An 11610-nucleotide genomic window follows, 5' to 3' on the forward strand; every position below is an offset into this window, starting at 1 on the left:
ACATCGGCTTTTAAATTGTAAATATTATGGAATTGCCCTGATCCAAAACTCTGCATCAGAATCACTCCCCCGCACCAAATTGTGACAGCTGGATTCAGATCCAGAGTCCAGATCCTTGGCTTTGGCTGAGGAGCAGACAGTACAATTTGGGAGTGTGTGAAAAGGGGGCTGTATACCCTCCTTGTGCTCCCTCTTCCTGCATTGCTTTAATTTGTGCCAGCTGTCAGCAGCCCTAAGGGGCCAATATGGCAGCTGAGGACTGCCAGAGTGCAGGGAAGCCCATCACGTACCTTCTTTTCACTGAACATGCCCCAATGCTAGCTGCTGGAAGAGGTGGTGGTTTAGGAGTCTCCAGGTCACCAGAGGATCCCTGACACTGAAGTGATCTTCCCAGGGTCAGCTACATATGTTTAGGTCCAGCATCCTCCAATAATGTGATGCGGAGTGGTCGAACTGCAGAGGAAAATCTGGACCTCAGATTTAATTTTGCCTGCTCCAATCTCTCTAGTGGGTCTGAATATCGTGAGACTTTGGGGAAGTTGACATCTGGATTTATACCTTAACACTGCAGCATGAGCCAATCTTGAATATAATCCCAATGTGAGTTACAAGTTTATCTCAGCTAAATCCCAGTTTTAGGTACACACATCTGGTGTTTCATTCTCTGCGCTATTATAGTAGATGTTCAACAGTTTGTTGGTTGTATTTGTCCCCCAGTGAATAAAAATAATGAAAAGCAATTAGTTCCTACTGTTTGAGGATACAGACTCCTCCTTTACGGGGAATCTAAACATTTTACATAACTATGTGCCATTAAGCTGTCACAATGTGCTACAGTTGCAGCACTCCATATTAAGCATAATGTACACAACTATGCTGGTGTGGGTGGACAATATAATCAGGCCATCCTCAAAGGCACCTAAATTTGTGAGCAGCCTACACACTGTACCCATACAATGGGACTTATGAGGGATGAGCGTGATAAGAACTTATCTACTAAAAAGAACCCAATAAAGGGTCCTAATTTGAATTTTTGACTTACATACTTTTTATGTATCCGTGACTTTTTTTTTTTTTTTTTTTTTTAACCACAGACTCAACCTGTGTGTATCCTGCCTACCCCTCTGATCTTTGAATGTTAAATATGGCATAGTGGTGAGTGCAGATATTTTGGCTATCATGCAGAAAAATCAGAAGATTCCTGTATGGTTTTAGGATCTGATTTTTTTTATCACTTTACATGGAACAAGTTCAATTTATGCTAATTTGATTTTGTACTGAGATCCAGCAAATCCCCTCTATCAAAAATTCACATTTTATATAGATTGGTGGAGAGAAATAGACAGTGATTCAAAATATGGATTCTGTAAAGCTATGAATGAAGGAAAATGTCCTATTGTCTAACAGCTAAATAAGGGAAGGTGGAGGAAAAAGATACTCCAGACACAGATCTTTGTCTTTAATCATCTGTCCCTTTCCCAAGCTGAGGAAAAAGAGAGTTTTGCCTGCTTATATTAACGGTATATTTGACCCAGTGGGTCCAATTCCCAGTATCTTGGGGATGCAAGTCAATGGGGTCATCTCAGAGCAGAATTTGACTGTTAATTGCCTAATCTGGGATACTAAGAACCATAGCACTAATAACTTTGAAGTAGTGTAACAAAGAAAGCTAAGTTACTGTTCTGTCAAATGATCTGTGTTATCAGTTCTACTATCTACATGCTCAATAGTTTGTAGTTTGTATTTGTTAACCAGTGAATTAAAAATAATTAGAGAAATTAGTTACTAATATTTGGAGATACAGACTTCTCCTGTATAGGGAATCTAAAGATTTTCCATAACTATCTGCCAAAAAATCTGTGTTATCAGTCATACCAGTCATATCTGACAGGTATATGGGTGATCACAAGATAACAGGCTTCAATTCTGCAACTCCTTATATATCTCCTTAACTTTAACCACGAGTCATTCTAATGAAGTCAATGGGATTGCTCAGGTTGGTAAAATTAAGCATGTGTGTAAGCATTAGCAGTAATGTAGCCATAGTTTGCTATCTTAAATTGTCTTTTGGCAGCCCACTGGATTACTGTGCTATACCTGAATTTGTCCACATTTCTGTAAGGCACTGATCTAAACAATTGTAAAAATCAACACAGCTTCATGACTCTATATCTTTTCCTATAGATGTTCACTATCTGTGTTTCAGTATGTTTTTATCCAATATTAACACATGCTGCGGAGCACTATGTTAATTAGCAGACTTTACATTTACCTATAATCTTTTGAAAACCTGAAAGGTTTCCTATATAAGTAGTCCAGGGTACATTTCTTTTGTAAAAATATTTTAACAAAGCCTTAAGGAATATTTACTAGGTAGTATGCAAAAATCGCTGTTTTAATAAATAATAATAATAATAATAAAAAAGCATCTATTCACAAGTACCTTAATGACAAAAAAATGACTGCAGATAATACCTTTAAGAATCTCTCTTTTACTCCTCCCTCCCCACCTCCACTGGCTGAAAAGCCAATAAAAGAATTCTCCACCTCCCACACAGTTCAGTACTGGATCTGTGTGCATTATCCCAATCATACTTTGGGACTTAAGATTGGTGAAAGAAATTAGTTAATGTACTAAGGAATCTTAATTTCAAACACAATTCTATACCTTTTAAATGGTCTTTCTTGCTGACATGCTACAGGTTGAGAATTAAACATTTCTCAACAATTTCAACTCAGCCTGGATAGAAGACACATTTAAAGAGATGTCTCTGGCACACTGGCATTCAGCTAATCAGACTTCACACGCATCGATCAATATTACAGAACAACTGAGATCTATCACTGACAACGATATTGTAGATCAAGGATGGACTGAAGACTCCTTTCCAGGATTAGAAATACTGTGCACAATTTATGTTACATATGCTGTAATCATTTCAGTGGGTCTCCTTGGAAATGCTATACTCATCAAAGTCTTTTTCAAGATTAAATCAATGCAGACGGTTCCAAACATTTTCATAACCAGCTTGGCTTTTGGAGACCTGCTTCTTTTGTTAACCTGTGTGCCAGTAGATGCAACACGCTATATTGTGGATACCTGGCTCTTTGGAAGAATTGGCTGCAAGCTGTTATCTTTTATCCAGTTAACTTCAGTTGGAGTATCAGTGTTCACTTTAACTGTTCTCAGTGCTGACAGGTAGGTCTGCAGCAATTAGGGTTGTCAGGAAGTACTTGTGCATTAAGATAGAAATGAATAAAAGGGAAGAAGCCATCACTTTGCATTAATCTGTAATACTTAGTCCTTGGATAGATAAATATGATGTTAAACGTTCCCATTAAAAGCTAGATGATTTTTTCCAATAATCATTAAAAATCAACTCCAATTTGTTTAAGTTAAGAGATCAATATTCTCTGAAAGTGTAAAATAATTCTTTTTAATGAAGTGAATTTAAAAATAATTTTAAAAAATAATCTGACCTTTTATTAGTTTGAAGTGATGTAAGAAAGACATTTTTTCCTCTACTGAATCAAGAAAGATAAAAGGTTTACAGCAGGGAAAAGATAGTTTGTATATGGGTGCTACCTAGTGGTGTACAGAAGTAGTCAATGAGGATGAACAACACATCCTCCTGTGAAAAGGACTAAGGACAATGGGAATCCTTCCATTCACTTCAATGGGCTTTGGATCAGCCCTTAAAACTCTGACTAAATTGACTGCCACTTAGGGGTAAAATATAAACAAAATTGTTAGTTCAAATTACTTTTAAGACTTTTTACAATTTGAAAGCTATTGCAATACAATAATTTTAAGCATGGCAATTGCTCACTATGATTGAGATGCAATACAGCACTATTTCAATATTTTAATTGTTATTGTACTTCTAGTTACTGTAGCTTTTCCAGTGACATTTTACTTCATAGGACCTCAAATTAAACTCAGACTAATCTGAATACTTTATTATTAGAGCACATAAGTGCCTCCATCTCACTGACTTCACAAGTGATTCAGAATTATTCATTTTCACCAAGAAGCATTTACAATGTGCTTTATTTATGACTGAATAACAACAAATAGAAGGCAGCAGTGTAATGAGCATGAATGATCTAAGGTTAAAACAGTCAAAATGAACTCTCAAGGTTAAAGGACGGAAAAGGTTTTCAAATACCATAAACTAGAAAAACTAGTTAATAGCAACTAGGTCAGGTATAGAGAATGAAAAAAAGAAATCAATCCAAGTTGGTATTAGGACAATGGGTAACTGCTTCTGAATTCAATTCTTACTGGAGGCCACTGTATAATTGCCTGGAACAATATTTTAATCCAGTAATTATATGGTTAAAATTACTCTGAAAGTTCAGAACATGTTAATTATAACACCATGAGCTACTGTGTCCTGATTGGCTATAAGGGCCTGGGGTAAGTAAAAGGTTATTACTAATGTTCTAGTCTGCAGCAGTGTGTCTAATTTTGCCCAGAGGAGAAACAGAGGGCCAGATCCTCACTTGGTGTAAATTGGTACAACTCCACTAAAGGCTCTGCCTTTCCTCCATACTGATCTGTGCCCCATTTCACTGTATTCTCTTTCATGGCCGTCTCCTGCCCTCTTCCATGGATCTCCCCAATCTGCCTAATCCAGGGCTCATCCATTCTGAAAGCAGGGAGTGTGGCTCCATGCGCTCCCCAGTTCCCTATACCCATTCCTCCCTCTTGGTCCCTTGCCTTCCTCTCTATGTCCCTCTCCACATTCTCCTGTCCCCACACGTTTACCCAGGTCCACACATTTCCCACATCTGACTACTTGTTGCAGCAGTACAGCCAGGAATCAACAGCAGGTCAGTTTATAAGTGTCTATATATTATTTTAAATCTTGCTCTGTATACATGTGTAAACTGTCCTGTATGAGTCTGACCTGGGCTGTGATTGTTTTGCACAAGGAATCAGTGCCAAAGTTTCCTTTTGCCAGGTCCCAAAAGAAGAACAAACCAGCAGCAACCAAGGAATGGCTTGCAGCCATCAGGAAAACAAACATCCCTGAACTTATAAAGCCTCTTGTGAGAAGAATAGTCCATCTGGAGTAGCAAAATGGCCAGTTTCCAGTCCCCCCCCCCATTCCAAGTCTGGGAGCTTCCTGGCCCTTCTCCTAGGCTGAACTAGACTGGGAAGGAGCACTCCATCTTCCCTTCAGGTGCCCGCCTCTGCCTTTTGTTGCTATGGCTATCTCAACAAAACTTTAATTAAACCCTTTCATGCTTATCTTTAATGTGGGGCATGTGCAACTCCACACAAGCTCTTTATATTACATATCTTTGTAAATTCCCCATTTACCTTCCCTTGTGCACCCATAATACAGAATATACAACTCCGTCCCCCCTCCCCGCAAATATTAACTTACACACAAAACCTCTCCAAACACTAGATGGCACCTTTCCTCAGCATGGCTTACAAAGCAAACTGAATTCGGAGTTTGCAGACCAGTCTATTTTGGACATATGATCATTCTGGGGGAGAAAAGTTTCAAGACAATTAAAGTCAACAGGATTTAAGTACATGCTTAAAGTTCATCTTTGAGCTTCTTTCTGCCTTCCTTATGGAGAGGCTAGCATCACTTCAAAACACAGAAGAACAAATGCATAATTATGTATATATCTAGCATTTTAAAAACAAAAACTGACCAAATTCACCCCTTTAAATTCCCAAGACAATTATGTTAACCTTAGTGGAGATATATCAGGCATGAATTTGTCCCCACAAATTTAAATTATTGGTGCCACAAGACTAATATTACTGCATGTTTTCTAACACTATGGTGTTGGTTGTGTTTCTAGGTACAGAGCTATTGTTAAGCCCTTGGAACTGCAAACATCAAATGCAGTTTTGAAGACCTGCTGTAAAGCTGGCTGTGTTTGGATTGTCTCCATGATATTAGCAATCCCAGAAGCTGTATTTTCGGATTTATATTCATTCAGCAATCCTGAAAAAAATGTGTCTTTTGAAGCATGTGCCCCTTATCCTGTATCGGAGAAGATTCTGCAAGAAGCTCACTCTCTGGTTTGCTTTTTGGTGTTCTATATTATACCGCTAGTTGTCATTTCTGTCTATTATTTTCTTATTGCCAAAACATTGTACAAAAGTACATTCAACATGCCAGCTGAAGAACATGGCCATGCCCGTAAACAGGTAAGTAAGGATCACAATCTCGGGTCCCCAGCTTTTAGAAGTCTAAGCATACTGATTGAAATCTTAATTTAATCTGAGTGCAAACGTTTTACATATACAGTATACACAACAGACAAGTAACAAGTCTATGTGAAGTGCAGCCTGTATACGCAGGGAGCAATAGCCCTGATTCAGAAAGGCATTTAAGCATGTGCTTAAATCCTATTGATTTCATTTTAAGTATGTTTTGCTGAATCAGGACCACACTGAATTTAGTAGTTATGGCACCTTTCACTAAATTCTAAACACTGAGGGACAGAGCTTGCATTAGAATGCATTAGCTAACATGTTAACATCACGTCCCTAAATCCTTGTCTAGACGAGGCCTCAGTGGGTTCTATCAGACCAAAGGGTGGGAGAGGGAGTTTCATAGTCGGATGCTCCCAAGTGAAAACACCCTGTCCAAAGCCACAAAAATGTAAGGGTGAAAATGAAAATGCTTTAGTTTCTGCTTTGTTGCCATGCTACCTTTCAATAAGGATTGTATGTAGACTGATTTTTATTAAGGGTCTCAGAGCCCTCCAGGGAGTAGCATAATACATAAATATGTATTATTAATAATAGATATGCAATTATTTTTTCCTAGATTGAATCCCGCAAGAGAGTGGCAAAAACAGTGCTGGTGCTAGTTGGTTTGTTTGCCCTCTGCTGGCTGCCTAACCACATTCTCTATTTGTATCGATCTTTCACCTACCACTCTTCCGTAGATGCCTCTGCCTTTCATCTTATAGTCACTATTTTCTCCCGGGCTTTGGCCTTCAGCAATTCCTGTGTCAATCCCTTTGCTCTTTATTGGCTGAGTAAAAGTTTCCGGCAACATTTTAAAAAGCAAATCTATTGTTGCAAGGCGAGGCTTCCCACACGGCCTCCCAGCAACACACCTACCAGAGCTTTGTCAGCCACAGGCAGCACAAATGGCTCAGAAATCAGTGTTACTTTGCTAACAGATTATAGTATCACAAAAGAAGAGGAGAGTGTTTAGTTCTTCGATCATGGAGAAGTGCCAACATCATACATTTCCCAAGATTCTAGTGCACCGGGACCCTGCTAGGAGCTGCAAGTAAAACCCTTTATACAGTCTGTGAAAGCATCTTCAGCATGACTGCTTAACATCTTCAATTATACAATGGAGAAATCACACCAGTGTGTGTGGGGAAAAGAAGAAACACAACTGATGTAAGCTCAGTCAAGAGGATAGTGCCTATTCCCCGGGAATGCTATGCATCCTTTCCATATGCCTGAAGTTTCTGCGCCAAGCTGACAAAGTTAAGCTCAGTTAAACTCACTTGAGCTGCAGGAATATTTTTGTACTGGTTCTGTGTTCAGAAAATTAGAATTGTTGTTATACTCTTGGCCAGAGAGTAGTGACAATCAGCGCTGCCTTTTGTTGAACACTTATGTTGTCTTTGATGTTTTTCAAAATGGAAGCAGCTCTCCATAGAATGACAAACCACAGAGGTTTCTTATTTTGTCACTTTCCTTGCACCAAATATTGAACAATGGTCAAAACTTTGGAGTGAAAGTTTAGGGGGAGGTTGTTTAATTTCAGTTTATGAAAAAAAAAAACTACGCTGAAAGCGATAGCACGATGAGACAGCACTAAACCCTGGTCTACACAACAAACATATGTCAGTATAACTGCATTGCTCAGGGGGGTGGAAAATCCACATCTGGCACTCAAATCTGTTAAATGGGGATAATCATACTTACCCACCTTTGTAAAGTACTTTGAGCTCTATAGATAAAAAAGTCCTATAAAAGGACTAAGTGTTATTATTTAGTATTTGATTTTTCCTCCCTTGATCAATAGATCTATCTTATCAACTCAATAGTCAGTAAGAGCTAGAATAGGTGCTGGGAGTTAGTTTGCTTTATAGCAGTAGCTTTCAAACTTTTTTTTCCTGGAGACCCAGTTGAAGAAAATTGTTGATGCTTGTGACCCAAAAGAGCTGGGGATGAGGGATTTGGGGTGTGGGAGGGGCTCAGGGCTGGGGCAGAGGATTGGAGTGTGGGAGGGGGTTAAGGCTCTGGGCTGAGGGTGCAGGCTCTGGGGTAGGTCCAGGGATGAATGATTTGGGGTGCAGGAAGGGGCTCCAGGTTTCAGGGGGCTCAGGACTGGGGCAGGGATTGGGGAACAGGGTTGGGGGGCAGGCTTACCTCGGGCAGCTCCCGGTCAGTGACGGAGGACGGGTGCTAAGGCAGACTTCCTGTCTGTCCTGGCACCATGGACCGTGCTGCATCCCGGAAGCAGCCAGCAGCAGGTCCGGCTCCTAGGCGGAGGTGTGCAAGGAGCTCCGTGCACCTCTCGCCCGCAGACACCACTACCCCCAGCTCCCATTGGCCGTGAACCAGCCAATGGGAGTGCAGAGCTGGTGCTTGGGGCGGGGGCAGCACACGGAGCCCTGTGGCCCTCCCCTAACCCCCACCCTGCCTAGGAGCCAGTCCTGCTGCTGGCTTCTTCCGGGGTGCAGCGTGGTGTCAGACCAGTTAGGGACTAGCCTGCCTTAGCCGGGCAGCACCGCCGCTGGGACTTTCAACGGCCTGATTGGCGGTGCTGACCAGAACCACCGAGACCCAGTGCCTTACATTCCACGACCCAGTTCTGGGTCACGACCCGCAGTTTGAAAACCACTGCTTTATAGTAAGTGTTAGATTTTTGTTTTCCAGGTTATTAGAATAAGTTTCTTTCATAATGGAAGGTCCTCTGGCTCTCAAGTCAATTGACCTTCTTAAGGAGAGACATACATGCCAGACAATAATGGCTGTAGACGAGCAGTCTGTATAGCACTGAAAAGCTCAAGATGACTATTGGCATGGGTCATCTTCCCTGTCAGGGAATGCTGGGAAGCCAGTCTTCCTGCTCACAGAGTTACAAAAGTCCCAGAAGACCGACATTTTATGAAACTTCTGAGACCTGAACTAGAATTTTGCTTTACAGGAGATGAGTCAGGAAATCCCCATGGACCTTCCATTGTCCAAACTGAGGAAACAGAATTTCCATCTGAATAAGGAAGCTGGGGAGGAACTTATAGAAGAGAGACTATAGTGTAGGTGTTAGCATGACAAAATACGGTATGGGCAGGGTGGAGAAATCCTATATTTTATTTCCTAATCAGAAGGGAAATTAACTATTGAAAATGCAACATGATTGAGCGGCAATTACTTGTAGTGCCCCTAGTAACAGTGACTGGTATGTAGCAAAATGGAACACTGGATGGATGGATGAAATGCTCCTGCATAATTTGGGGGTTTGATTGTATTGTGTAAACAATGCATATATATATTCTCTCTCTGCTTACCTCCCTGATACAGAATAGCGAAACCAAACTGTGCAAATCCTAAAGTCATTCTAATGAACCCTTTTTGTCTGCCTAAAACTAGTTTAATGACTACCCATTTAAACCCATCAAACCTGGCCTTATTTCATTGTAATTCTGAATGCGTCATTCTGGAGGCTTCAAGCACTAACTTTCATATGACTACTAAGGGCCTGATTCCCAACTCAGTTACACCATTACTGAAATCAATGGAAATATTCTAGCATAAAACTACAATTTTATGGAGAATAAGGCTACGGAATCTTCTCTTACCCTCGGTGTCTTGATACAGCACATTCACTTGCGTAGAACCAGCTTCCTCTTAGCCTCCTGTGCATTCCTGGGGGAAAGGGCTCATGGTCAGGGCATTCCTGAACCCCAGTGACCCTCACTTGCCAGGAAATTCTTGGATGTCAGAGCAGCTCTGGACTCAGCTGGGCCCTGGCCAGCCCCAGGATAAGGGGAACGTAAAAGTGCCTTCAAATCATGTTTTCCCTCCCTCGCTAGTCCTGTGCCAAGCACAGCTTGGCTGGAGCAAAGAATCAGGCCCCATGTACCTTGAACAACATTTAGATGCCCCCCTTCCCTTTGCCTCTATGGGCTATGGGATAGGCCTACAATTGATAAATAAACTTACACAGCTATGAACAAACTTATTTTCATAGAGTTGAACATGGGGAACTTTAAACAAAAGAAAGCATTCTTTCCTCACCTGGAGTTTGTGTTTAAATTCCATACTTTCATACCCCCGTTTCTGAATGGCCTCTGGAAAGTGAATCTGCCATGTGTTTCCAAACTTCAGACACTTTCTCTGCTGAAGGCTAAACTTTAGAGTACGTAATCTTTGGATATTCCTCACAACAGCCCCTAGAAATGGCAGCTTCTAAGATTCCCTATTTTTCTTGCTTTGCATTAATTACTTTTTGCCTTCTGTATCTATTGTTCTAAATGAGCTAACTTGTTGCTATTGTATGCTGTTATAAATGTATGTTTTTGCTGGACATTGTACATTGACAGTTAGGGATCAACTATATTGCAGGCCATGACAGGACCTAACCATTCCATCTGTCAGTGACTGGGATGTAGGCAGTTGTGCCTAGTGCTTGAAGCAGGAGTCAGGCCTACTAGTTAGAGCAGGAGTCAATAGCCAGACTCAGAAACAGAGGCTGAGGGCAGATGCCAGAGCCAAAGGTCAAAGCCAAAGTCAGAAATTGGTGCCAAAGGTCAGAACCAGGTTACCTGGAGGCAAGGCAGGAGCAGGACTGGGTCTGAGGCATGTGCTATCATAGCAATGAGAGCAGCCACCAAACTGCTGGGTTTCAGAGCTGGTCTGTGGACTCTTCCCAACAATCAGGCCATGTAAGACATTCATGCGGTCTACTACAGGCCAGCTGCACTCATTAGGTTGCCCAGAGACTGGCTCTGCTGCAGGTCCAGATTCTTGACACCATCATATAACACACTATATGGTTTTATCGTTCTACCGTTTTTCAAAAATAGTTATATTTGCACTCTCATGATACATTGTATCAGAGTGATGTATTGGTTAACATTTACTTTATCTGAACAATCTGATGTTACTACTCCATCCATCTACCTAACAATCCATATGTAATGAATAATATCTCTCTAGTCTAGACTACCAACATTAGATGTAGGGAAAAGATGTTAAGGCTTCCTTGGCAATCTTTTCTTAATGTTTCTTTCTAGAAAGCAGATGATGAGTGAAATTGAGCCCAGGGTAATGCAGATCTAAATCTATTCAAGCTGAGGCTGTGATGCCCACTTACACCAGCACTGAATGTGATTTAGAAAAGAATTGTGACATGATGGAGTCTGGATTTATAATGCAAATTCATGTTGAGATAGAGAATATAATATGCAAAATATGTAAAAACAAAAAATAATTGAAAACTAGGGGCTCAATCTTGCAAAGCCTTATTTGTGTAAGTGCTACTCACGTAACATGAAGGTTTGCAGGATGGGACCGTATATTATTTTATAAATGAGATATATCCCCAGGTTGCTTTCTTTTGCACGTATGTAACATATAATTTCATCTAATGATGTTTT

At 40.8% G+C, this 11610-nt stretch overlaps 1 protein-coding gene across 1 annotated transcript; it reads left to right on the forward strand.

Moving 5' to 3' along the window:
• The first annotated feature begins 2585 nt into the window (after positions 1-2585).
• Positions 2586-7280, forward strand: BRS3 (bombesin receptor subtype 3). The gene is made up of 3 exons (XM_034782513.1): positions 2586-3199; positions 5830-6181; positions 6807-7280. The coding sequence occupies exons 1-3, from the start codon at positions 2766-2768 to the stop codon at positions 7200-7202; spliced, it is 1182 nt and encodes a 393-aa protein (XP_034638404.1). The 5' UTR covers positions 2586-2765; the 3' UTR covers positions 7203-7280.
• Positions 7281-11610: the final 4330 nt, after the last annotated feature.

The sequence above is a fragment of the Trachemys scripta genome, chromosome 9 (genome assembly GCF_013100865.1).
Source record: "Trachemys scripta elegans isolate TJP31775 chromosome 9, CAS_Tse_1.0, whole genome shotgun sequence".
Classification (NCBI taxonomy): Eukaryota; Metazoa; Chordata; order Testudines; family Emydidae; genus Trachemys; species Trachemys scripta.

Excerpts from the sequence above, each read along its gene's own strand:
- BRS3 (XM_034782513.1), top strand. The coding sequence starts at position 2,766 with ATGTCTCTGGCACACTGGCATTCAGCTAATCAGACTTCACACGCATCG. Across the intron at positions 3,200-5,829 it reads ACTGTTCTCAGTGCTGACAG|GTACAGAGCTATTGTTAAGC; the intron begins GTAGGTCTGCAG and ends TTGTGTTTCTAG. Across the intron at positions 6,182-6,806 it reads ATGGCCATGCCCGTAAACAG|ATTGAATCCCGCAAGAGAGT; the intron begins GTAAGTAAGGAT and ends ATTTTTTCCTAG.